The sequence below is a fragment of the Natator depressus genome, chromosome 8 (genome assembly GCF_965152275.1).
Source record: "Natator depressus isolate rNatDep1 chromosome 8, rNatDep2.hap1, whole genome shotgun sequence".
NCBI classification, from domain to species: Eukaryota; Metazoa; Chordata; order Testudines; family Cheloniidae; genus Natator; species Natator depressus.
The window spans coordinates 46,511,716-46,538,227 of record NC_134241.1 but is presented as its reverse complement, the minus strand read 5'-3'; the positions used below and the strand labels follow the sequence as shown (position 1 = coordinate 46,538,227).

Here is a 26,512-nt window from a genome sequence, read left to right as displayed (position 1 = left end):
TGCAGGCACCGCCTCCTGCAGCATAATTGGCTGGGAACAGGGAACCGCGGCCAATGGGAGCTTTGAGGGTGGTAGTCACAGGCGAGGGCAGCGCACGGCGGAGCCGCCTGCCCCACCCCTCCCCCAGGAGCCACTGCCGGACATGCTGGCCACTTCCGGGAGTGGCGTGGGGCCCTTTCATTGTGTCACAGCTGAAATTAGGTTCTAAGTTTTTTGCAGCAGATGCCATGGACCAAATTGTCTGCTGGTGAAGCTCTATTGATTTCAATAGAGTTATGTTAGAAGAAAATTTTGCCTCATGCTTTCTTATCTGTAGCGTGACACACTTTTGCTTGTGGTCACTGTACCATTAATTAACAAACAATAACAATGAGGTAATTTCTGAGAAGGAATGAGGCTTGGTCTCCTTTTCTATTGGTGCCAAATGCACCCACAAAATGTATAATGAATTGCTGATGGAAGTCTGAGACTTACCTCTCTAATTACCTGACTTGCACTTATGATTAAGTAGCCAGAAGCACAGGTACTGATTTATGCTTGCAATTCAGTTGCAGGCCCCTATGAAACTGAAATTTGGCCTTCTCCATGGGCTGAGCACATTAGAATATCAGGGTTGGAAGGAACCTCAGGAGGTCATCTAGTCCAATCCTCTGCTCAAAGCAGGACCAATCCCTGATTTTTGCCCTGATCCCTAAGTGGCCCCCTTAAGAATTGAACTCACAACCCTGGGTTTAGCAGGCCAATGCTCAAACCACTGAGCTATCCCTCCCCCCATAGATCTGAAAGTCATTGAGAAACAATGAACAGGGGACCCCAGAAAGAAAAGAACACTTTGAATGATAAAACAATGATTAATATACATAAAAATCTGCCATGACTAAAGCCCTCTTTTCCTCTTACTAGAGCACACTGGGTGTGACAATTCCATATTTCCATTCAGTGCCCTGTCTCATAGATTCTTTTCAGAGACCCCTTGTAACTCAAGAGACCTTGTCTACAGTTCCTCAGAGGCAGCGTGTTCAGATGTAAAACGCTATTATTGGAACCGTCAGGTGTGGCTTTATCCTGTTTCTCTCAGACATCCGCTGTGAAACCCAAATGAAGTTTAAAACCAAAAAACCACTTAATACCAAACTTAAGAGGTCCACCAAAAAGTGTCTTACCAATTAACTGTATAATCCTATTATTGCAACCCTTGTCCATTCTTCTGCTTTTCTCTTCCTTTATCGGTTTATTATTCTTTTTTAATGTGCCATGCCTGAACTTAGATGTAAGCTCTTCCAGGCAAGGACTGTCTTCACTTATTTCTGTGAAGCAACTAGCTTACATTGGGGCACTCTGAACTCATAAATAAGACCCAGATTCTCAAAGGTATTTAGGTTCTTCACTTCCATTGAAATCAGTGGGCAAGTAAATAATAATCATCAATACCTTATATAACATGTTTACAATTGTATCTCTACATCAGAACTCATTCAATTAAGTTCATGATCCCTGGGTACCTAATTTTTTTCTTTTCCATCCTGTTTGCGTGGCTACACATTGAGCATTTTAAACAGTTCTTTAATTCTTGTATGTAGTTAATATAGTTGGTTCAAAAGGCTCTCCTGTCCCCTATATTGTTGAAAACAGATATTTTATTATGCTGATTATGTCTACAGCAGAAAACCACAAAACTGTATTGTCTTTGAACATGGTTGTGAGCAATTGAGTTAGATGACACAATGCTGACTACGCTTCAGCAGTCAATGTAGACCAGGATACACAATGTTCAGACATATGCCCTACAAATGCTACGTTATAGTGGTCAGTAGTACATCATCTAACTTGATTGTTCATACGGTGTTCAAATGCAGTCAAATTTGTATAGTGTAGATCAGTCCAGCTGGTTTCCTTATTTCTCTGGCTACCTTATGAAACAGTAGAAACACACAAATGTCAGAATGAGAAAGAAAGTAAATATTGTGCAAAACACAGAGTCCAGGAACATCCACATTATTCCTGAGTGCAAACACATTATCTATTCCCATTCAGGGCCATCGAGAATACAAAAAAAGGAGTGCATTATATTGCCTCAATAATGAAAATGATAATAATTAATTTCTTAGTACTTATACAGTATTTTGTATTCAAAACACTTTATGGACATTAATTTCAAACAACTCCTAGACATAGTTAGATATTAACAAGGCAGAGGGAATGACCCAAAATGAGCACAGAAGATATTCAAGGACCAAATACCAGAAAGCAAGATTAGTTAGATAAGGCTTGTGTGGCATCACACAAGAAAACATTGCACTTCTTAATAATCTCCTGAACATATTTTGGAATTTCCCCTTGAAAGAAAGCTCTGAGGGCTTTTTCTTTTCTGAGTAGGCAGTTGATGTGAACATACAAGAGTGTTTTTTCAGTATTCAGACAGGAAATCACACGAGAACAATATAAGGAACTAATTCATTACCCAGTGAATGTTGTGGATACAACTGTTTATATCAGCTTGGTCGGATGTTTCTAAATCCTATTCTTGATTTTTGCCAGTGACTCACTGTGTGGCCGTTAACAAATCATTTGGCCTCTCTTATCAAAGATAAAATCGGGACATCTGGTCACCCTAACTCTAGCCAATGACGACTAGAGAACTAGTGAAATTGTGACATCACAAGATCCAAGTGAGTGAAAGCTGAGCAATTGAAAGGTACAAGAATTTAAAACTCTCTTTGTTTTTGTTAATGCCTATTTAACCTTAATGCAGCATTGCAAACTCTCACAATTTTATCACAAGTCCTGAAATATTTGGTGTTTCTCTTAAACCCCCGGCACATGGAGTCAATTGATTACATAAGAATCTCAGCTTTCATTTTTTAAAAATGGTGGTTGTGGAGAAAAGCTTGAAAATGTGTATAACCTAGAGTTTCAAAAATCAGAAGGCAAAGAAATGGAACCCAGAATTTATTATTTCCAAACCAGTCTCATAGTTTCTTCAGGCCTGACTCATGAGTTTGGAATACCCGGGGTTAGCAATGGAAATGGCTAATTAACATAAGTATTTGTTAGAGAAGTGTCATCCTCACTCCTTTTCTGTTTAGGAGTTCATAATAAACATTTCTGAGACCTTTCAACGTGTCAGAAAAATCGGACACTCTGGCTATTTCGAAGGTTAAAAAAAAAAACAAGGAAAAAACTTTACAAAACTTAAAACTGTCATAAACAGAGGGGAAACCCAAACCCACCCATTTAACATACATTTTCAGGTCACTTCTGGGTTTCCCTATTAGAGCTGATCACATTTCCTTTTTAACAAAAAGTATTTTAGTTGAAAAATAAAATAAAATATTTTTAAACATTGTTTTAAGTTTGTTATAAATATTTTGATATGTTTCATTTTTCCTTTCCTTTTTCTACGTTTTTTTCCGAGTCATTTTCCAAGAAAAAAAAATTCTTCTTCAAAAATTACTAGAAAAAACGAAGATAGGAAAAAGAGAAGGAATGAAAAAAAAGAGAAGATAAATATATTTTTAAAAATTGACAAAAACATTTAAAAATACCTCCAAATTGATCCATGTAAAACCCATGAAACAGAAGCAACTTCAATATGTTTATTCCATTTTTTCAGATTCAAAGTATTGTGAACTTTCACAATTTGATTGCATGTCTTGTGACATATGGTGCATTTCTTAAAGACCCACATCCTGGAATCAAGGGATCAACAGAGAATCTTGGTTTTAATGTTTTTTTTAAATTTCTAGCTCTGGTGGTTACAGAGAACAGCTAGGAAAAGTGACTCCTAACTCAGAGGCAAATAATTATTATTTCAGTATTGCCAATCTCAAGAGATCAAAAATCATGAATTGGACTCCCCAAAATTATGAGATTGGCCCCAAAATCATAAAGCTTTTGTTTTTTTAAAAAAAGGCTATATTGTGTTTTTTAGTCCCGCAGAAACTCCCCTGGCATGGCCAGGGTTTTGGCAGCAGCGCAGGAAAACATTATGTGATTTGTGATACGTTCACCAGCGGCCATATTGCACATTCAGCTCTCCACAGATCTTCACAAGTCATGTGAGCACTGGCAAGCCTGTCCCCATCTGGGAGACGCTCCAGCTTTGCCTGGGAACCCCCCTACCCAATTGACTGCTTTCCCCACTGCTCCTCCTCCAAGGCAACTGCAGCCAATCAGAGGGGTGGCAGAGGTGGGGAGAGCTCTGCCTGCACCCCTCAGGAGCCCACATTGTTCTCACGGGAGTGGAAGGGGCACAAATGGTTGCAGCAGCTCAGGGCAGCTCTGCCGCTCCTCACCTCAACAGACTGGATGAAAAGCTGCTGGAGCTGTGGGAGTGACAGAAGTGATGGGCAGCGCAACGGCAGCTAGAGTTGCCAGGTGTCCAGTTTTCAACCAGAACGTCCGGTCGAAAAGGGACCCTGTCAGCTCCTGTCAGCACCACTGACCAAGCCGTTAAAAGTTCAGTCAGTGGCGCAGCAGTGCTAAGGCAGGCTCCCTGCCTGCTATGGCTCCACGTGGCTCCCGGAAGCAGCGGCATGTCCTATCTCTGGCTCCTACACATAGGGGCAGCCAGGGGGCTCCACACGCTGCCCCTGCCCCAAGCGCTGGCTATGCAGTTCTCATTGGCCAGGAACCACGGCCAATGGGAACTGAAGGGGCAATGCCTGCAGACGGGGCAGCCCAGAGCACCCTCCTGCACCCAACACCCCGCATCCCCAGCCCCATCCCAGAGCCTGCACTCCCAGCCGGAGCCCTCACCCGCTCTTGCATCCGAACCCTCTGCCCCAGCCCAGAGCCCCCTCCCACACCCCGAACTCCTCATTTCTGGCCCCACCCCAGAGCACACACCCACAGCTGGAGCCCTCATCCCCTTCCGAACCCCAACCCCCTGAGCCAGCCCAGTGAAAATGAGCGAATGAGTGGGGGGGAGGGGAGTGAGCGACAGAGGGTGGGGGGGTGTAGTGAGCAGGGGCAGGGCCTAGGAGAAGGGGCAGGGCAGGGGCAGACAGCGATGAGCTGCCAAAATCTTAACAACCGGTTCCCTCCTCACCCCACAAGAGGGTCGTTGCCCATCCCCGCCCCCTGGAACCGCTGCCCCATCCATCCCCCTCCCCTGTCCTCTGACTGCCCCCAGAACCAGGCAGGAGGGTCTCGTGGGCCACCGTAGTGGGTGCCCACCCCACCCCTAAGAGCCAGAGGGATCTGCGGGGGGGTGAGGTGGGGAGTCCCAGCAGTGCTTACCTGGGGCAGCTCCCAGGGAGCATCTGGCAGGTCCCTCTGGCTCCTAGGGGCGGGGTAGTGTAGCTGGGGGGGGAGCAGGGGAAGCGGCTGCTCCCCCCACTGATCACATCAAAAGTGGTGTCTTAGGCGCCGACTCCGTGGGTGCTCCGGGGCTGGAGCACCCATGGGGAAAATTTGGTGGGTGCAGAGCACCCACCGGCAGCTCCCTGCCCCGCGCCTGGCCCCAGCCTCAGCTCACCTCCTCCCCTGAACCCACCGCCCCGCTCTGCTTCTCCGCGCCTCCCACCCCCACCCTGGCTTCCCGTGAAACAGCTGTTCGGCGGGAAGCCTGGGAGGGCTGAGAAGCAGGCGGCGGCTTCACACTCAGGCTGAGGGTGGCGGAGGTGAGCTGGGGCGGGGAGCGGTTCCCTTGCGGCCCTCCCTCCCCCCGGGTTACCTGCTGCGGCACGGGCGGTCCTCCTCGCGCCCTCACGCCCTCCTGCCTCAGCTCACCTCCGCCTCCCTGGGTCTGAGTCCGAAGCTGCTGCTTGCTTCTCAGCCCGCCCCGGCTTCCCGCACAAACAGCGGATTTGCGGGAAGCCTGCAGGGGCAGAGAAGCAGAGCAGGGCAGCGCGTTCAGGGGAGGAGGTTGAGGCGGAGCGGAGGTGAGCTAGGGCTGGGGGTGGGGCGGGGAGCTGCCAGTGGGTGCTCTGCACCCACCAGATTTTCCCCTTGCGTGCTCCAGGGCTGGAGCATCCATGGAGTCGGCACCTATGGCGCCACTTTTGGCCGGTTAAATTTAGAAGCCCTTTTAGAACCGGTTGTCCCTCGCAGACATTTTACAACCGGTTCTAGTGAACCGGTGCAAACCGGCTCCAGCTCACCACTGGGGGCAGAGCCTCGGAAGAGGTACGGGGCAGCGGGCAGGGCAAGGGTGTTTGGTTTTGTGCAAGTAGAACGTTGGCAACCCTCATGGCGGCGGGGACCAAAATCTCCTCAATGAAGTGGGAGCGTGGGCAGCACCATCTGCCACCTGCATACGGGGTGGGGGGAACCCTCAGCTAAAGCCCTGCAGTGAGACTGGGATCCCGTGGGTCTCGCTGCCATAACAACAGGAGTGGATAAAATGTACTTTGTTGCAGGCAGGACTGGGTGGGCAAAAGAAACCAGACTGCGGTAATTTGTGGCACTAGCCTATTTGGAAAATTGCTAATTATTCTGTTTCAGGTTTCAGAGTGGTAGTCACGTTAGTCTGTATCAGCAAAAAGAACAAGGAGTACTTGTGGCACCTTAGAAACTAACAAATTTATTTGGACATAAGCTTACGTGGGCATAAACCCACTTCATCAGATGCATGCAGTGGAAACTACAGTAGGAAGATATATATATACAGAAAGAAAAGGAGTACTTGTGGCACCTTAGCGACTAACAAATTTATTTGAACATAAGCTTTCGTGAGCTACAGCTCACGAAAGCTTATGCTCAAATAAATTTGTTCGTCTCTAAGGTGCCATAAGTACTCCTTTTCTTTTTGTGACTACAGACTAACACGGCTGCTACTCTGAAACCATATATATACAGAGAACATGAAAAAATGGGGGTTGCCATACCAACTCTCTTTCCTAGATATACTTAGCTCCCTTGTTCCGAATTGGGTGTAGTACACCGGCTCAAGTCAGGTCAGAGAATCACACTCACTGGTTTTGTTGTTCTGTGACATCACATATTCATAGACTGTCACTGTTGTATCAGCATGCTGTCAGTGCTGTTAGCAGTTTTTCTGTTAAATGTTTTTTTAAAAGCAGTGATAATCCTGACATCTAAATAATGGTGTTTCAAAGTTTCAGAAATGGTGCTTAAGCAGTTTAAAAATAAATCCAGTTTTTTAAAAGAACTGACTTTTTATAATCATTACAAAAAATCTGCACAATTTAACGCAAAATTGTGGTGCAATTTGTTTTGACATTCCATATGATATACGTGACAGCACTCTGTCATAAATAGAATTTCAGCAATGTAATGCAAGCTTGTCTTTTTTTAAATAAAGGTTTTAATACTTAAATGTAAGCAAAGGATTTGATGTCTATTATAATGGAAGTTAAAGTATTTTTACATAGTTTAAGCAAGATTTGTTTTATTCTTTTAGTGGTAAAAATTATGTCTGAATTCTGTTTATATATATATTAACCAACTTTTTTTTAGTAGCATGGGGGACTCTGTCTCTCTTGCAGGATTTGCAGGGTTTAAGGGTTTTGCAGTGGAAGAGGGATAAAAATGCAAAAAATAGCCTCACACAGGGCTCTACCCTTAGCCCCTCAGGGTTGTTTGTGGCCTGACTCATGACTTTTGACCCTTTGAAGACAGCAGGGCTGGATTTTTTAAACTCTCCCAACATTAAGGCCTGGCTCATGATTTTGGGGATTTGGCCCCTGAAGTTGGCCACAGCTGAGCACCTGGGCACAGCAGGTGACTGGGGAAGGAGCCTTCGGGAGGCTTTAGCTCCCAGTCATTCAATGGGGGGCGGGAACCTGTGACAGTTATACCCCACCCCCTAACGGCTTGAGCCAGCAACCGCCGTCCTAGCCCCACCCCCAGTGGCACGAGCCAGTAACCGCGGCCTTAGTCCCGCTCCCTGCCGCCCACTGCTTAGTGCGTTCGGCGCATGCGCGGATCAGCGGCGGCTGGTCCGCTCTCAGCCCCGAGGGGTGGCCATGGCCGGGCAGCTAGAGTCGGTGCCCGCAGTGGAGATCGATGCGGACGGCACGTTCAAGTACATCCTGGTGCGGGTGCAGCGCGCGGGGGGAGCCGAGCACCGGGACGTCGTCCGGGGCACCGCGGCCGCCGAGTTCCACAGTGAGTCGGTGCCGCGAGCCAAGGCCGGGCGGGGGGGCGGAGCCCGGCTGGCGCCTCATGCGCCCCCCGGGCCGATCGCCCCCTCCGAACCGCTTTCTTGAGCGGGGAGCCGGCTGCCCCGCCGTGGGCCGCTCCTCCCCTGCTGCTGCAGCACCTCCGGGGTGGCTTGGCTCTCGCGGAGCTGCTGCTGCTGTGCAGACAGCGCTCTCCCCGCTGAGCGGGGCGCTGCTCTTAACCCCCCCCACACACACACAGACACAGACCCCCCCCCCCCCCGTAGAGCGTCTCTGTCGGGGTTGCTCCTAGGCCTCGGCCCCGCTGCGGGGCTGCGCCTGCACCATCGCTCCTGTGGCTGCGCCGCGCCGGGTGAGGAGCGACTTGCGCTGGTGTGCGGCCCTGGTACCTTTCAGTCAGAAACGTGCACTTCTGAGCAGCCTCTGACTTGGTGAGACGGTGGACCCGGCAGCCACTGTTCTGGGGTTTGCTAGGGCCCAGCTGTGTAAGTAACAACGGGTCTTTCCCTTCACTTACCAGCTTCCCGAAGGAAACCGGAAAAAAATACTAGGTAGCTGAAAAGAGAGGATTGAAAGTAATCCCCAAGTGAAACCTGAGTTCTGGTTAATGGATTGAACTGGCTTCATTTTGCAGATCATATATTTGAAAAAGTAAACCCTGAAATGGAAAAGTTGGGCTTTGAATGCAAGTGCCTTGGAGGAGGAAAAATTGACCATAATAGCAAAGACAAGAAAATGCGGGTATTTGGTCTTTCCACAGTAAGTGCCATGTATTAGTTTCCTTTAAAAACCAACATTTTAGCGCTCTATTTAAAAATACTAGTAATAATTCTCAGCACTCTGATGGATCACTTATAAGCATTAATTAGTCCACACAGCTCCCCTCTGAGGTGGGTAAAGATGGCCTATTTTAGATGGGGAAGCTACAGCAGAGAGGTTAGATTGATTTACCCAAAGTCACACAGTAATTGGTGTCAGGGCTGTAACTGGAACTCAGCAGCTCCTGACTCACAATCCTGTACTGTAGCTATAGAGCATGCCTCTGTCTTTGTATCTCTTACTTACATGGCTCAGTCTGTAAATACAGTTTGTTTATAAAATGACCAACAGAAGCAATGAATTATTCATATATGTGGAACACACTGCAGTCTCCATCCCATCTCACCACTGCAGAGAGTAAATGTTAAGAAACAAGGATTTCTTGAGTTACTAATGTGGAACAGAGCAGACTAGTTCCATGTGATGTAAAGACATGTTGTCTGAATCCTGTATAGAAAGTAGCAGTTCTTCAAGGTCACTTTTCCTCCGGGTCAGTTATAGCCCCAAACAAGCTTAAACTTTTTAATGAGGGCTCTTTCTCAGATATCATATTGTGGGGGCAAAGCTCTGTGGGGAGGGGAGATGGCATGCAACATTAGGGGTCTTCTAGAGCCTGCTCAATATTTGTGGCAGAATCAAACAATTCATGACCAAACTCCTGGATTAATGGTGGTGGTGTGCAGCACAGGCAGCAGCATCTCTCCCTTCTGCCACCAAGATAGTGGGAGAAGGGGCAGTCAACTATACCCCACACTTTGTTTGTCCACTATTGTCAAGTGCCCTGAACTTTAGAGGCGTACTGTGTAACTGCAGAGTTTCACTTTGTCAGACAGAAAAATGGAGATACAGAAAAGCTGAATGGCACTCTGGAATAGCAGGTTACATCTTGGCCTGTAAATCAAAGCAACTTGGCTCTTGTCCTGGTTTTTTGTTGTGTGACTTTAAAAATAAGGACATAGGTTAAATGGGGCTATTGATACTTAGCTCTTGGGTAAACTATGAGAATTAGAGGAATGCTTGAGGAGTTCTTTGAAGTGAACTCTGTGGCTGGGATTAAATAGATTGAGCTCCTTGAGACTTAAAGCAATGTCTGAGCCAGCACTGGAGCTCAGCTACTAATTTCCTACATTAGTGGGGGTGATAGGTTGGCTTAGACAATAATTTAATAGCAGTACACATTGAGATGCAAAAAGTTCAAGCTTTCTAACCATTAAAACACAAATTGTCAACATCACATGTCAAAATATACAAAGTAAATATCCTTAAATCAAACTAAGTTTTGCCTATCTGTACATTTTGATTATTATCAGTGAAAATATTTTTTGTGTATATGGTGAAATCGATGTTTACCAATTAAAAAGCTAATTCTTCCAAGACTACTTATGTCTGATATAGCCATGCTTGTTTATGTGGGCAGACCTTGTGTGTAGAAAATGACTTTTTGTATTTGTTGTGTAACATGTAGTTTAAATGTCAATTTACTTGTGTGGTCCTCTTGGAGCAGAGTTAAGGCTCTTGTAGTTACCTAAGTGAGAATCAATGCCTTGTTAAGGGCAACTTTAACTCTGATTTTCCTGGCTTCTAACTCGGAAACATTTTAATTCAGATATTCTTGAGAGGTAATAAACAGAACTTGGTTCACCTCAGTGGGACTTCTGTGCAGGGGGAAGCATAAGGCCATAAATCTGGATATTTAAAATGTTAACTGGAACTTGATACTCCTGTAGCCTTATATTTTGCATCCCTTTAAAATCTTTTGCCATCTTTTTTGCAGGGATATGGTAAAGCAGATCATGCAGTGACCGTAGAAATACTGAAAAAAGTATACCAAGACTATGAAATCACTTGGTCCAATGACAAGAAATGAAAAACTACTCTGGAATCTGAAATACAAAGCAGTTTGCACTCTAGCTGTTGATATAGAATTGATGTCTACACTGTGTTCAAATAAACCACTGTTAGCTTTATCTGAATAAAAAGATTTGTGTGTTCTCCATCTTTTAGTAATTGGAATTAAATCCTACTGGGAAAACAGAGAGCAGCATAAATGCTGACAAGGTTAAAAGTATAATAAAGAATTTGAAAAGCAACTAGCTAAAGACACAAACAATCAGCAAACTAATTTAAATACATCGGAGGTAGGCAGCTTGTCAGTCAGCAGGGCTACTGGACAATCCAGGTGCTAAAGGAGTACTCAAGCAGGACAAGACTGTTGCAGAGAAGCTAAATGCATTCTTTGCATCTGTCTTTATGCTAGAGCAGTGTTTCTCAAACTGGGTCCCCGAGAGTACACCAGGGGGTCCATGGGCCATGCTGAGAAACTCCTCCCCCTCCCTCTCAGCATGCTGGGGAACAGGCTTCCTATCTGCCCTGGCTCCTCACCACTCCTGGAAGCAGCTAGCATGTGTCTGGGGGGCAGGGAGGGGCAGGCGGTCTCAGCGCACTGCCTCTGCAGTTCCTATTGGCCAGGAACCGCGGCCAGTGGGTGCTGCGGGGGTGGTGCCTGCAGGCAGGGGCAGCAGGCAGAGATCCCCTGGCTTCCCCACCCAGGAGCTGCTGTCAGATGGATAGGCTGGTCACTTTCGGGAGCTGACCCTGCTAAGCGCCTCACCCCCTCGCGCATCCAAACTCTCTCTATGGCCAAATGAAAGCATTATAAATTAGATCTACATTTGTGAGGGAAATATGTTTAAAGCTACAGTTCATGAACCTCACTATCTAAGTCTTCTGTGTGGATAACTTCTGTGAACAGGCCTGATGTCACCTAACCTGCAAAGATAAACAGGGTCAAGCCAGGCTAGGTTTTCTTAGCTCCCTCTGGAGAAATTTTGGGTTGGTTCAGGCTCAGGTAGGTGTGCGTTTTATGTCTCCTCAAGCCTGTATAGAATATTTGTCCAGTTTTTCCTGTCCTCAGGGACTCCTCAAAACACTCTTGAAACCACCTGCCTCTCCCACCTATCCCTATCTTTCCTGTTCTCTTCAGTTCTAAATCAAACATACTACTTCCTGTATCCCCCTCCAATCTGGCGTCCAACCCCTTCACTCTACTGAAACTGCTCTTACCAAAACTTTCTAATAAACTCTACCTGGCTAAATCGCAGGGTCCATATTCGCTTATCCTTGACCTTCCTCCTGTTTTTTTTTTTTTATATTGTCAATTATACCCTCCTTAGAATTTTGTCTTCCCTTCACAACTCTGTCATCTTCTTACTTCTCTGATCATTCCTTCAGTGTATTTTCTAGTAGGTGGTGATCCTGTAGTGTTGAATATTAGGTCCCCTTCTTTTTCCTTTGCGCTTTCTCTCAGGATAATCTATCTGGTCGCATGGCTTCAACTGCTACTTACACCAGACTTACCTCTTCACTTCTGACCAGTCTCCGTTCCTCCAATCCTGCTCCTCAGCCTAGCTGACATCACCTGCTTGGATATCTTTCCATCAGCTTAAATTTAGCATGGTGAAAACTGTCCTCTTGACTTTTTCCTCCAAAACTCTTTGCTCCCCTCATTCAGTGTCATTGCTGACAATCACCATCCACGCTTCGAAATTGCAAGGCTTTGACTCCTCTATCTGCTCCTGACACATCTAAGGCTGTGTCCAAATCTTTCACTTACTTGACAGCATATTGAAGATGCAACCCTTCCTTTCTGTTCCAGCTAAAAATCGTGGTCATGTCTGTCCTTATCACACCTTGACTACCACAACATCCTCCTCTGGCTTTTGTAATACTTGCATTGCAACTCTCCATTCCATACAGACTGTGGCCCATAAAATTCTCTTTCTACGATTAAGCTCACTATGTTTCCTTCCTCTTCACATTTCTATACTTACTTCCCCTCCTCCATGGCATTAAGTTTACATTTTTTGTCCTAGCCTTCAAGGCCTTACATATCTCTAGATTGGATTGCATCTGAAGTCTTGTCTTATTGCATCTTTCCCCATCCCTTCCTACAGTAGTGATGTTATCCTTAATTCCCTGTTAACTAACATATCCCATAATCTTATCAGTATCTTTCTTCCACGCCATTCCTCTCCACATAATGCCCTACTACTACCCACACAATTTAAGGCTCCCGTCTCCTACCTGTCCTCATGAGTACTCAGGGACAAGGGACCCAACTTATCCTTCTGTAGGCTCAGGGCTCTGTGGGTCTGCGGGGCCTTTTCCCAGTGAAAGAACCTTCACGTGGTGAATATCCTTAAACATGTACATGTACTTATTGGCAATTAGCAACAAATCAATGGAATATACATGCCAAGCATCTAATGCTCACCACTCCCAACAAAGACAGACAGACATCTCTCGATGGCCAGTCAGGATCCGCTCTCGTTCAGGGCTCTGGGTTCTGCACAGTATGGTCATCCAGGGGTTAAAAGTCCTGGCAGCTTTGGTCTTGAATTGTATCCCGGAATTAAGTTCCAACAAGCTTATTTTCTGACCCTCATTATAGTTAAAATGAGAGTTCCTCTTATCCATACCATAATCAATAACTTTATTCAAAGCATGACAATACACTAAATCTAACCAATCATAACCCCTAATGGACTAAAACAATTTCTCTAGCAAGAGCAAAACCTCATAATTTCTACTTATCAGCAAAAGCAAGTTTTAAGAAGAAACTCAGACAGGCACTCAGTAAGAAATTTGCAGAAACTCAAATTTATCTTGTCCATACTCCCTTCTATTCCCATGAATCTGTGATTTTAATTTAATTATCCCTGTTAGTAATGCAGCTGATATTTTTCTATCTGTCTACACCAAAGTTGAATACTCCTGACTCTATAGTTATATTTCCAACTTATGGTGGCTGAGTATACAAGATGGATGTGAGTTATGCTAAATCCATAGACAAGATGGCTGTGGGTCATGTCAAGTCCAGGCCTCTCGTTACACTACTATCTGTCAACATAATTCCTTTGTTCTTAAAATATCCCCTGAAGACTACATCTGTATTGCCTACAAGTAGTAAATCAATAATGTAAATATAGTTAAATCCTTGTTATTCCCTCTGCTAGGATTCCTGATGCATCCTCTACTTGTGGTATCCAAGAGATAAGTTTCTTCCTACAAGATCCATTTGCTATCTGATATCTGTTTGGCAGCCTATGTGAAATGTATGGTTGCCTCAGCCCAGTTTCCATTATACAGGTGTCCACATCAGAGTGGAGAGGCCATGATGCCAATTAACCACTTGTAGTCAGAATCCCACATCTTAATTCTGGACAGCACGAAGCTAGCACTTGTGAAGTAACTAATAATAATTCGTTGAGGTCACAATAATACAGATCCCAGCTTTGATTTCCCTACAGGGATTATGACTACAGAACATGTTTCCATGCCAATGTGTCTAGAAACCAAGAATGGGGTAAGAGAACCAGAACTGTTTCTAAACAGAACATTTTCCAGTGAGCCTTCCCTTATGCATCTTCCCTTTGTTTTTGCCTAAATTTTTCAACAGAAAAAGATAACTTTAAGTGCTGCTGTTATACTGCCTCACTGGTTCCTGTGCACAGAGTTGGACTGATTGATGGTCTCAGTTCCTGTAATCAGCAAATACTCTCTTCAAAGAAAGATCATCAGATAAAGCAAACTCTTTAACAGAAACAAAGTCTTTAAAACTCACTTTCCTGAGAGAATTGGACAGGATTGTTATCAGTCTCCCTGCAGTACTTACTGGAAAGACAAAGCCAGACCGGATTTCTGATCATACAAGTCACACTTCCAAAACGTGAGGGTGGAGTTGGGATGAGTTCTGGGAATGGGCAGAGGAGAAAGAGGTGTTGGGCTGCAATCTAGTTTGTTCACACAGGAAATTGTAGATGGCTCAGTGATGCATCATGCTCCTACAAAGGGGACTTGGGTGTGAAGAAGCATCTGGATTCTATCCCCTAATCTAATAGTAAAGAGGTTATGGGAAGCGGGGGTTGGGATGTGGTGTATCGGGAACACTGATTACTTGCATTCCTCACTTAGCCAAAAGAAGGGGACAGAGTAGAGGCTATTCATTCCAGATTTTGAAAAGATGATTTAGAGCTAGTCTATAGGGTTGTAATGATTTGACAGTTGGGGGAAGCGGTAGTGTCACTCCTTGTCTAAGAGTGTGCACGGGTTAGCTTGAATCCAGCTAGCATAGGTAGCAATAGCACTGAAGACAGTGCATAGCGGGCTAGTGAGCCAAGTACATACCCAGGGTTTGTGCCAGGCTTGTAATTCCCGTCTTCGTACTACAAGCCGGGCATTGACCCTGGGTATTTACTTGGCTTGCTAGCCTGCTCTGCACTGTTTTCACTGCTATTGTTATCTGTGTTAGGTGGATTCAAGCTAGTTCACGTAGGCCAGCCCATGCCTGGCTTTTGCTATGTAGACATACCCAGAAGGGAAAGAATGATACATGTGATAAAGATAAATGAAGAGGGGGGTAGCTCCCTTTTATGGACACCCAGCCAGCCAGTTGGCTAGCTATAAAATCCTTGTTAGTAGCTATTCTCTACTTGCTTTACCTGTAAAGGGTTAAAAAGTCCACAGGTAAAAGGAAGGGAGTGGGCACCTGACCAAAAGAGTCAGTGGGAGGGCTAGAACTTTTTAAAATCAGGAAAAAACTTCTCCTTCGTCTGTCTGTTGTTGTTCTCTGGAGAGGGGAGACAGGGCTGGAACTATGCTGTAAGAGCTTGTGCCAGGTATGAAAAATCATCAGATCATACCTAGAAACTACACATTTGAAACCCCAGATATGTAAGTAGATCAGGAAATGTCTAGGAAGATGCAATTAGGTTTATCTCTTATTTTTATGGCTTGTGGTCTCCTCTGTGCTAACCCCAGGTGCTTTTGTTTTCCTTGTAATCCTTAAGCTGGACCTCAAGAAAACCATTCTTGATGCTTAATTATTGTATTTGCTCTTTTTAGATCTAGCAATAGCCTATGTTCCATATGTATTTTCTTTCTTTTTGTTTTTAATAAAATTTACCTTTTTTAAGAACAGGATTGGGTTTTTGTGTCCTATGAGGTTTGTGCACAGGTTATTTAATTAGCTGGTCGCAACAGCGGATTTCCTTTGTTTTCTTTCTCAGCTCAAAGGGGGGTGAGGGTGAAGGGGCTTGAGGGTACCCCACAGGAAGGAATTCCCAAGTGCACCTTCCTGGGTTCCCAAAGGGGTTTTTTGCACTTGGGTGGTGGCAGCATCTACCCATCCAAGGACAGAGAAAAGCTGTAACCTTGGGAGTTCAATACAAGCCTGGGGTTGCCAGCATTAAAGTTTAGAATCCTTGGGGGGCCCCACCTTCTGCACTTGAAGTGCTAGAGTGGGGAATCAGCCTTGACAATACCCATCTTCCAACCTCAGACTTACCAACCTCCAAAACCAATGGCCAAATCCATCTCCCTTGAAGTATGTGACTGTTGCTGCTGACTTTAGCAGGAGTAGAATCATGGAGAATAAAACATAAGGAAAGTGAATGGGGAATTTAGAAGCTCCAGAGTTGTTTTTGGTGGTTTCATCTCAAACAAATGATGTAAATGGATTATTTTCTTTATCTACCTTTGGGCCATGATATGGAAAGGGGAAATTAATTATACTATGTCAATCCTCCTGTTTTGTAGTTGCCTCTACACCCTGTGGTATAGCGCTAATAAAACCTCCAAGTATAAAACCTTAAAAGGTCTGATATATAAAAACCTCAAGGATGTTCCAAGAAGCTATAGCTAAGAATAAAGTGAGGAAATTATGCGAAGGAAAATACATGCTGAACATCAGGAAAAAACAACAGTTGATTCTGATAGTGAAGTATATTCTCAAAAGAATGCGGGGAAAGATACATTGCATGACTAGTGACATTTAAAATGTGGGAGAATACAGCAGTAAGCCAGCTCAAGGTCTGCTGTAATTGGCTATTAGTAAATACCTTGTGTGTATTGCAAGGCACAAGTTCAAAGGGTGAATGCATTCAACTATCTGAGCATTGTACTAGAAACCTAAGAACTAGGCTGCCATGGCTTATTGCTGCTGGAAGGTGGCTTTCTTTTATATATATTAATTTTTTTCTAAAAGAAGTCTTCTTAAATAGTTTTGGGGACAGGAGTGGGAGGAATTAGGCAACTTTTCCATTATGGAAAAAAGTTCCTTGCAGAAGGATACGATAAAGTAGTAGATGGTTATACGCACCTTTTCATCAACAAAACACATCTAGAATTCTCTTTCTTGCATATCAGTGCTCCCAGTGCAAATGGATTGCACTCCCTTAGCTCTGAAAGACTTTTGAGGCAATAGTAAAGTGAGAGACACACGCTGGTCATTATTGCACACAACCAGTTCCCACTGCCTTGAGGCTCAGATTGGGAAACAGTAGCAATGCTCTGCCAAACTTTGTCCACAGCCTCCCTCCCTTTATGCCCAAACAAGTTGCCATTAAAAGTAGATTGGGTAGATTTTATAATGTAATCACCCTTCTGCGCTTTGGCCAGTTGTATAAATATCAACATTATACATAGGGCTCTTCGTTTTCAGTTTTTTGTTTTAATTTGCCAGGAATTGATCAGTGTTTATTCAAAATTTTAAAAACAGTGAAAAATGGGTAAAAGCTGAAAATGAAGGGCAGCGGGTAGTGGGAGGGGTGCTCGGTACCCACAGTATGCAGGGGGCAGGTGGTCTCAGCGGCCAGACCTGGACCCTTGCCTGTCTTCCTCCCTCACTGTGAAGAGGAAGCAGATGGTGCCAGGATGAAGGGCCAGGGAAGCTGAACTGGACCCCCTGCCAGACAGAGCCCCCTCCCCAGGGCACACAGCCCTATTTGCTTCACTTGCCAGACAGAGTCCCCTTCTGACTCCACCAGTAATCACAAGATGCAGCCTTCCACTCTCTTCCTGACCCCTGCCCGTCAGCCAGGGGAAGTAGATGGGGCTCTGCTGAAGGGCCAGGGTCAGGAGGGGCTCTGTCCAGAGGGGGCCAGTACTCAGTGCAGTCTTCTGGTCCCCACCCTACGCCGCCCTTTCAGACCCTGTCCACTTCTTCGGTGCAATGGGGGAGTGAGATGGGCAGGGAGCTCAGATAGCCCAACCACTGCAGTAACTGGCCTACATGGAGCAGAAGCGCTACACCCCATGAGAACTGGCCCCCCTGCCACACAGAGCCTCTTCTGGCCCCAGCCTTTCAGCGCAGCCCCATTCACTTCACCTGAAAAATTTTCTGGGTCCAAGCTAAAACAGTAAAATTGATAAAACCCAAATACTAACTTTGTCAAAAACCTGGGAATTTTTCAGAGAGAATTTTTAGCAAATACCAAAAATGAAGGGCCTTGATTATAAACTAATTGTTATCATTAAGCTTTAGTGGAGTATTTAAAAGCAGTTTTTTCAGACTGCCTGCAATCTCAGGTAGATGTAATTTTTCCTCTTCTTCAAGTCATAAGGGCTAGTAAGTGCTATTTATTTTTTTTTAAATATAAGTTTATATTCTGGAGCACAAGATACAGCCAAGATTTGTGTTTCTGGTTTCTCCTTCTCTTTCATCACATGGACAATTTTAGCCATGTCTCAAACACCATTCCAGGACTGCCTGTTCATATGATTGATATAAAAAAAATTGCAAGCTGTTTTGAAAGCTATTTTTGTTGGATAAAAAGTCATCAACTTAAAGGGTTTCCTGCCCTTTATCTGAATAGCAATGTAGTCAAAATGACAGCATTATGGATCCTGCACCCAACTTTTATGGGCTTGAGTGACATGGATAAAATACATTAATCACTATGTAGTGTGACAAATTGGAAAAAACAATTTACTGTAAGTCATGGACACCTATATAAGAACAGCCCTACTGAGTCAGACCTAAGGTCTATCTAGCCCAGTATCCTGTCTTCCAACAGTGGTCAGTGCCAGGTGCCCCAGAGGGAATGAACAGAACAGGTAATCATCAAGTGATCCATCCCCTGTCGCTCATTCACAGCTTCTGGCAAACAGAGGCTAGGGACACCATTCCTGCCCATCCTGGCTAATAGCCATTGATGGACCTATCCTCCATGAATTTATCTAGTTCTTTTTTGAACCCTTTTTTTGGGTCTTGGCCTTCACAACATCCTCTGGCAAGGAGTTCCACAGGTTGACTGTGCGTTGTGTGAAGAAATACTTCCTTTTATTTGTTTTAAACATGCTGCTTATTAATTTCATTTGATGACCCCTAGTTCTTGTGTTATGAGAAGTAGTAAACAATACTTCCTTATCTACTTTCTCTACACCAGTCATGATTTTATAGACCTCAATCATATCTCCCCTTAGCCCTCTCTTTTCTAAGATGAAAAGTCCCAGTCTTATTAATCTCTCCTCATACGGAAGTCATTCCATACCCCTAATAATTTTTGTTGCCCTTTTCTGAACCTTTTCCAATTCCAATATATCTTTTTTGAGATGGGGCTACCACATCTGCACACAGTATTCAAGATGTGGTTGTACCATGGATTTATATCGAGGCTACATGATATTTTCTGTCCTATTATCTATCCCTTTCTTAATTATTCCCAGGATTCTGTTCGCTTTTTTGATTGCCGTTGCACATTGAGTGGATGTTTTCAGAGAACTATCCACAATGACTCCAAGATCTCTTTCTTGAGTGGTAACAGCTAATTTAGACCCCATCATTCTATATGAATAGTTGCGATTATGCTTTCCAATGTGCATTACTTTGCATTTATCAACATTAAATTTCATCTGCCATTTTATTGCCCAGTCACCCAGTTTTGAGAAATCCTTTTGTAGCTCTTCACAGTCTGCCTGGGTCTTAACTATCTTTAGTCATTTTGTATCATCTGCAAATTTTGCCACCTCACTGTTTACCCCTTTTCCCAGATCATTTATGAATATGTTGAATAGGACTGGTCACAGAACAGACGCCTGGGGGATACCACTATTTACCTCTCTCCAGTCTGAAAATTGACCATTTATACCTACCCTTTGTTTCCTATCTTTTAACCAATCCATGAGAGCACCTTCCCTCTTATCCCATGGCAGCTTACTTTGCATAAGAGCCTTTGGTGAGTGATCTTGTCAAAGGTTTCTGAAAATCTAAGTACACTATATCCACTGGATCCTTTTGGTCCACATGCTTGTTGGCCCCTCAAAGAATTCTAGTAGATTGGTGAGGCATGATTTCCCTTTACTAAAACCATGTTGACTCTTCCTCAAGAAATTATGTTCATCTACATGTCTGACAATATTGTTCTTTATTATAGTTTCAACCAGTTTGCCCGGTACTGCAGTCAGGCTTACAAAACCTCCTTTAATGATACCTCAGTCTGGGACAGTTCCTCAGATCTGTCACCTAAAAAGAATGGCTCAGGTTTGGGAATCCTCAGCTGTGAAGACCGATGCAAAGAATTAATTTAGTTTCTCTGCAATGGTCTTATCGTCCTTGAGTGCTTCTTTAGCACCTCGATTGTCCAGTGGCCCCATTGGTTGTTTAGCAGGCTTCCTGCTTCTGATGTACTTAAAATTTTTTTTGCTATTACTTTTTGAGCCTTTGGCTACCTGTTCCACAAATTCTTTTTTGGCCTTCCTAATTCTATTTTTATATTTCATTTGCCAGAGTTTATGCTCCTTTCTATTTTCCTCATTAGGATTTAACTTCCAATTTTTAAAGGATGCTCTTTTGCCTCTACTTCTTTTACTTTGTTGTTTAGCCACAGTGACTCTTTTTTGGTTCTCTTACTGTGTTTTTTAATTTGGGGTATATGTTTAAGTTGAGCCTCTATTACGGTGTCTTTAAAAAGTTTCCACGCAGCTTGCAGAGATTTCACTTTTGGCACTGTACCCTTTAATTTCTGTTTAACTAACTCCTCATTTTTGTGTAGTGCCCCTTTCTGAAATTAAATGCTACAGTCCTTGGGCCACTGTGGTGTTTTTCCTGTCACAGGGATATTAAATTTAATTACATTATGGTCACCATTACCAAGTGGTCCAGCTATATTCACCTCTTGGACCAGATCCTGTGCTCCACTTAGGACTAAATCAAGAATTGCCTCTCCTCTGGTGGGTTCCAGGACCAGTTGCTCCAAGAAGCAGTCATTTAAGGTGTCAAGAAACTTTCTCTGTATCCCGTCCTGAGGTGACATGTACCCAGGTTTTTCACAGGAGTGGGTGGGTGAGATTCTGTGGCCTGCGTTGTGCAGGAGGTCGGACTAGATGATCATAATGGTCCCTTCTGACCTTAGTATCTATGAATATGGGGATAATTGAAACCCCCCATTATTATTATTTTTTTTATTTTAATAGCCTCTCTAATCTCCCTGAGCATTTCACAGTCACTATCATCATCCTGGTTAAGTGGTCGGTAATACATTCCTACTGCCACCTTATTATTAGAGCATGGAATTACTATCCTTCTTACTGTATCTTTTTTCCCCCTCCTCAAATATTCCCCACCTTTAGATCCAAATTGTGTGGTTAAATTACACAGGAAATGCTTAATCCACCACTGAATACAGGCACCTCTGACGTATTTAGTTGATTCAATTTTACACCGCACAATATTACGCTACAGCTTAGGACAGAATGTGAAGACCTTGCTAGAGACTTTTAGGTAGGTAGGATGCAAGTCTGTAGTTTGAGTAGGATATTTACAAGTTTTAAATCAAGCCCCGGTGAGGGTTGATTGCTAGTAATTACCATCTGATGACCCTTCAGTGGCCTATGTTCAATTAATTGGTTTCAGTCCAGTCTTTAGTGGACCAGTGTCACTGCCACAACCACAGAGTATTAACCAACACCCTTGTTGGGCAGCCTCAGCAGACAGGCCAAGAATTGAATTGGAATGGAAGCTGAGTTCCCTTACCTGTAGAGGTGGTCCCTGTAGAGAAGAGAGGAGGTAGATGGATGAAGAAAGTTGTACAGCTGCTTTCTCTATCTGTTTTAAGACAGAGAATTTAAGAGTGCCTCGCCTTGTCAATTTGGCACCTTCTGACAACACTTATAAAAACTAGTATGAAAAAAGCAAATATATACAATTATATAGTGAAAATGAATTCTTCACCTTTTTCTCCCACTCTCACAAAGGAAAAAGCAACTTGACCTATAAGACATTTCAGAACAACTCAACAGATAAAAAGGCAGAGGGACATCTGGCTATAAATCACATCTTTATTAAGATATTTAACAGGCACAATGAGGAATGAGTGGATTAACTGGAAATCTTAAAGGCCATTTCAATAATGTACCGCGTCAGTCCTTCATCGATAACTTTGACAGTTCTAGTCCTGAACACATTCCTCTCTTCAATGAATTTCTCAAAGATATGCACACCGCCTCCCACCCCAAAATAATGTGCTTTGCTAGCCAAATACACACGGCCATTTTTAACCAATAGTTTAGAAATCGTATCATGCAAAGCACTGTAGTTGTCAGGATTGTAGATGGTCTCTGACGTGAGAATAAGGTCATACTTTGAAAAGGGTTTGTTGCCACTTAACATGAGTTGGCTAAACTCAGCCCATTCTCCAGAAAAAAATCTGCACTTAGACATGAGAGCTGGTACGAAGTTTGCTTTCTTGTGCTTCTTTGAAGGAGGTTCACTAATTCTGCCATCACCACCACCATCAGTACAGTTAGCCACCACATTAGGCAAGGTTATTTCATCAATCACAGTGTGGTTATAGTCCTGAAAGTGGACTTCTTTAGCTTTTCTCTTTAATGCAACTATTCCCAGCAGCCCAGCCCCACAACCAAGATCCAAGACTGTCTTGTTGATAAACTGCATTTCAGCCTCTGACAAATAATCCATGAGATCAAAAGTGCATTCCCATATTTTCAGCCCCCCTTCATAGATGCCTGTGATAAGATCAGAGTGAGAAGAAATACTTTTAGACACTATGTCTTCTTCATGGGAGTCATTTGAAAGGGTCATTTCCACCACGGAAATATTTACATAGTATAGGCCCTGTACAGCTTCCATAACTTTATTTTCTAACACTTTGCTGAAATCTTCAGGAATCTTATGCTCTTTGGCAACTTTAAAGTGGGCTTGTTTCTTTGGCAGCACCTGGACCTGGCTTTTATTGGGGCTACAGTTTGCTAATGGAGCTGCAGTTTTGGGTGTTGCCTCATGTGCACACAGAGACTCCTTGTGCACAACATTTTCTACTGATGAAATTTCTTTGCTCTTTTCTGTAGATCCGCCTGGATTCAAAGAAGCCTGTGCAGATTCCAGCTGCAAGGCTGTATCACCAAGAGTCTCGAGTTCATTTTCTGCTTTCTCTTCAATAGAGAAGTTAAACTGAAAAGCCATTTTCCTATGAAGTACGAAAAAAATAAATCACAGCTTATATCCAAAGTTACAATAGGGCAGACACTCAGCCAATGAAACTGTTAATATAAATATGATTTTTCTTCTATGGCTTGTGCAGATAAGAACTTGCTCGCTGGCTATAAGGCTGCTCTGCTGTAAGTAAAAACTGTCTGCAAAGATCTTTACATTATTCATCACTATGAAAGCCTCTACTTTGCAGGTATAATGTCCACCTTCTCTGCATATTCATCTGTTGAATTCTATAAAAAGAGAATATATGTCAAATATCACATTTCATTAAATTGAAAGATAAATACTTTGCACTTGTACCTATCCAAAGGCAGGGGTGAAAGTAAGTCGAGTGACTTACCGGTACGCTGGGGCCAGCTCTGGCCCCCAGAAGGGGCGGGGCTGAGGGGGTCAGAGCCAGCCCCAGCCCACCCTGTAAGGTAAGTGCCCCCCCTTTTCCTCCTCCCCTCCCCCACTGGGGTAGCAGCAGCAGGCCAGGGCTCCCAGGGCTATTTAAAGGGCCCAGGGCTCCACTGCTTCTACTGCCCAGGGCCTTTAATTAGCCATCGGAGCCCTGGGGAAGTGGCGGGGCTCCAGCGGCTATTTAAAGGACTGGGGCGGCAGAGGCAGCTGGAGCCCCGGCCCTTTAAATAGCTCCTGGAGCCCCTGCTACCCCAGGGCTCTGGGGGCTATTTAAAGGGCCTGCGGCTCCCCTACTTCTACCATCCCAGTCCTTTTAATAGCCCCCGGAGCCCTGGAGTAGCAGCGGTGGGGCTCCGGCGGCTATTTAAAGGGCCTGGGGCTCCAGCCACTACTGGGAGCCCCAGGCCCTTTAAATTGCCCCCTGGGGAAGCCGGGCTGCCCCAGTACGGTGCACCGGCTCTTGCTGGTACACCGTACCGGGCCGTACTGGCTTACTTTCACCTCTGTCCTAAGGACAACATAAGTTACAAATATTATCTAATGCCACCCTGTAACATCCCTTTGAGGTAAGCAATTATTACTATTCCCATTTCACAGAGGAGAAAACAAAAGACAATTAAGGGATTTGTGAAAGGTAACACAGGAAGTGAATGGCAGAGTTGAGTAAACTCTGGTCTCCTGAATAATTTAATCTTGTGCTTTAGTCACAGCCTTCCTCCCTCCAAAGTACACCAACAAGTTCAAGATATAAATTGCTTGTCTACAGGAAACTAAAATTTCAAATTTGATTGTCTGACAAGAAAATGTGATTGTTCCAAATTTCAGACTGTGGTCTCATTCTTGCCTGTAAATTAAGATTATTACTCTGCATTCTACTTGCTCTATTTTGAACTACTATGCCAGGGTTTGTCCTGTTCTTTTTCAGGGCATCTGAGTCTCACTTGGTATTATAGGTTTGGCTTTGTCCTGACTTTAACAATAAAAGTGACACCATCAGTCGGAAACCGTGCCAGAAATGAGACAATTTCTAATTTGAATAAAAATTCTAATATCTAAATAATATTATGGCTCATATTCACATCCCTCTAGTCTGAAAACTAGATCCAACCACACAGACTAGCACTACTCCAGTTCTCCACTAGCACCGCCTGCAGTTGCACTAATTCTGCACACACTTCACCCCTACTTAACCTTACTCCTGTGAGGTTTCAGAGTAGCAGCCGCGTTAGTCTGTATCCGTAAAAAGAAAAGGAGTCTCTAAGGTGCCACAAGTCCTCCTTTTCTTTTTACTCATGTGAGCAGCCCCACTGCTTTGGGAGGTTCTTATCTTTAATGGAGTCCCGCAATCTTGTGAGTAGAGTTTAGCACGTGTATAAATGTTTGCAGGAATAGGGCCTCGGCCGCTGTTCTTCTCACATTACTGTCTGTGCTACAGTAGCCTCTGGAGTCTAAGATCAGGGCCCCACCGTGCCGGGCTCTGCACACGTACAGCAAGAGACCGTTTGTCCTGAAGACTCTGCAATCGCTAAAGAGACCAGACAGACACAGGACGAGAGGGGAAAGAGGCACGGAGAGCAGGGGAGTGACTTGCCCGAAGACACTCAACAGGCCAACGGCACAGCTGGGAACAGAGGCCACGTCCCCTGGTGCCCACTCCCGTGCTCGGTCTGCTGCTTCCCCAGAACAAACCTGTCCCCGGGGACCCCCCTTTGGCCCTGGCTGGCTGCGGGGAGCGGGGGGGTCACTCACCCTACCCCGGGGACCCCCCCTTGGCCCTGGCTGGGGGTCACTCACCCTGCCCCGGGACCCCCCCCGCAGCCCTAGCGCGCACGGATACATACCGGCCGCACCGTCCCTTCCCGCCCCTGTGCCGGGCCCGGCCGCCTCACTCCGCCGCGCGCTCTGCCCCGCCCCACACAGCGCGGCGCCTGCCGCGGGGGCTGCTGGGAGAGCGCGAGGCGCGGCGTGGCTCCCGCGGCGGGACGGAGCCGGTTCGGGCCATGTCCCCGGCGGACCCCGAGCTGCTGCTGCGGGAGCTGGGGGGCTGGGACGGGGCGCTCTGCCGTCGGGAGCTGCCCTGCGTCCTGCCCCGCCTGCTCATATCCTTCCGCGGGGCCCAGGCGGGGGCGGCGAGGGGCTGCGGGGTGGGGGTGGGGCCTTGCGGGGTGTCACCGGGGCAGGGCTGGCGCGCTGTAGGGTCTCACTGGGGCAAGGGTGGCGCTGAGTTGCGGTGGGGTGTCACTGGGGTGGGAATGGGGCGCTGCAGGGTGTCACTGGGGCAGGGATGTGGCTGGGGGCTATGTGGGGTGTCAGTGGTACGAGGATGGGGCGCTGCGGGGTGTCACTGGGGCAGGGATGTGGCTGGGGGGTGTCATGGGGCTGAGGCTCTGTGGGGTGCCACTAGGATGGGGATGGGGCTCTGTAGGGTGTCGGTGGGGCTGAGGTGCTGCGGGATGTCACTGGGGTGGGGCTGGGGTCAGGGTGCTGTGGGGTGTCACTGTGGGGTATTGCTGTGACAGGAAAGGAACTGGTGTCAGGTGCTGATGGGATGGCACAGGGGCAGAGTTGCCAGTGTTGGCGGCAGGGATAGGGTGGGTGTCTGTGCACTGATGAGAGCTGATGTGGGGTAGCTGTTGGGCGGCATTAGGGCAGTCATAGGGTTGATGGGTTTATGTAGGGTCTCCATTGCCCAGCACTGTTGGTTTCTGACTACCAGACACCCATTACTGTGTACAGCCCATAGCCTTTCTTACCCTATTCTCCAACCTTAGCTACCACTTGTCACTCGGTTTCTCTTATTTCGTCCCTACTTCCATTGCAGTGTATTGTGTTTAGTTTTTGCACACTTATCCCACTGACCCCTCATACTGTTAAGCCCCTTCAGGGCTCTGGTTGAGTGCAGCACCTCCCTCAC

The 26,512-nt window shown here is 45.4% G+C and overlaps 3 protein-coding genes across 3 annotated transcripts in view; 2 read left to right on the top strand and 1 right to left on the bottom strand.

Moving 5' to 3' along the window:
• The first annotated feature begins 7,817 nt into the window (after positions 1-7,817).
• On the top strand, positions 7,818-10,866 carry LOC141992834 (14 kDa phosphohistidine phosphatase-like). Its single transcript, XM_074962175.1, has 3 exons — positions 7,818-8,073; positions 8,722-8,846; positions 10,681-10,866. Exons 1-3 carry the CDS (start codon positions 7,932-7,934, stop codon positions 10,771-10,773), a joined length of 360 nt encoding a protein of 119 aa, XP_074818276.1. The 5' UTR covers positions 7,818-7,931; the 3' UTR covers positions 10,774-10,866.
• Positions 10,867-22,009: 11,143 nt separating this feature from the next.
• On the bottom strand, positions 22,010-25,506 carry METTL18 (methyltransferase 18, RPL3 N3(tau)-histidine). Its single transcript, XM_074960937.1, has 2 exons — positions 25,440-25,506; positions 22,010-23,426 (listed from the first exon to the last, which is right to left on the bottom strand). Exon 2 carries the CDS (start codon positions 23,164-23,166, stop codon positions 22,063-22,065), a length of 1,104 nt encoding a protein of 367 aa, XP_074817038.1. The 5' UTR covers positions 23,167-23,426; positions 25,440-25,506; the 3' UTR covers positions 22,010-22,062.
• Positions 25,507-25,530: 24 nt separating this feature from the next.
• Positions 25,531-26,512, top strand: part of FIRRM (FIGNL1 interacting regulator of recombination and mitosis) — a 32,475-nt gene continuing 31,493 nt past the window's right edge. The window contains exon 1 of the mRNA XM_074960928.1: positions 25,531-25,697. Within this exon, the coding sequence (XP_074817029.1) occupies positions 25,599-25,697 (99 nt within the window). The 5' untranslated portion in view covers positions 25,531-25,598. The remainder of the gene's footprint in view (positions 25,698-26,512) is intronic.

Coding starts and splice junctions, on each gene's coding strand:
- LOC141992834 (XM_074962175.1), top strand. CDS start 7,932: ATGGCCGGGCAGCTAGAGTCGGTGCCCGCAGTGGAGATCGATGCGGAC. Junction 8,074..8,721: donor CGCGGCCGCCGAGTTCCACA/GTGAGTCGGTGC, acceptor TTCATTTTGCAG/ATCATATATTTGAAAAAGTA. Junction 8,847..10,680: donor GGGTATTTGGTCTTTCCACA/GTAAGTGCCATG, acceptor TCTTTTTTGCAG/GGATATGGTAAAGCAGATCA.
- METTL18 (XM_074960937.1), bottom strand. CDS start 23,166: ATGGCTTTTCAGTTTAACTTCTCTATTGAAGAGAAAGCAGAAAATGAA.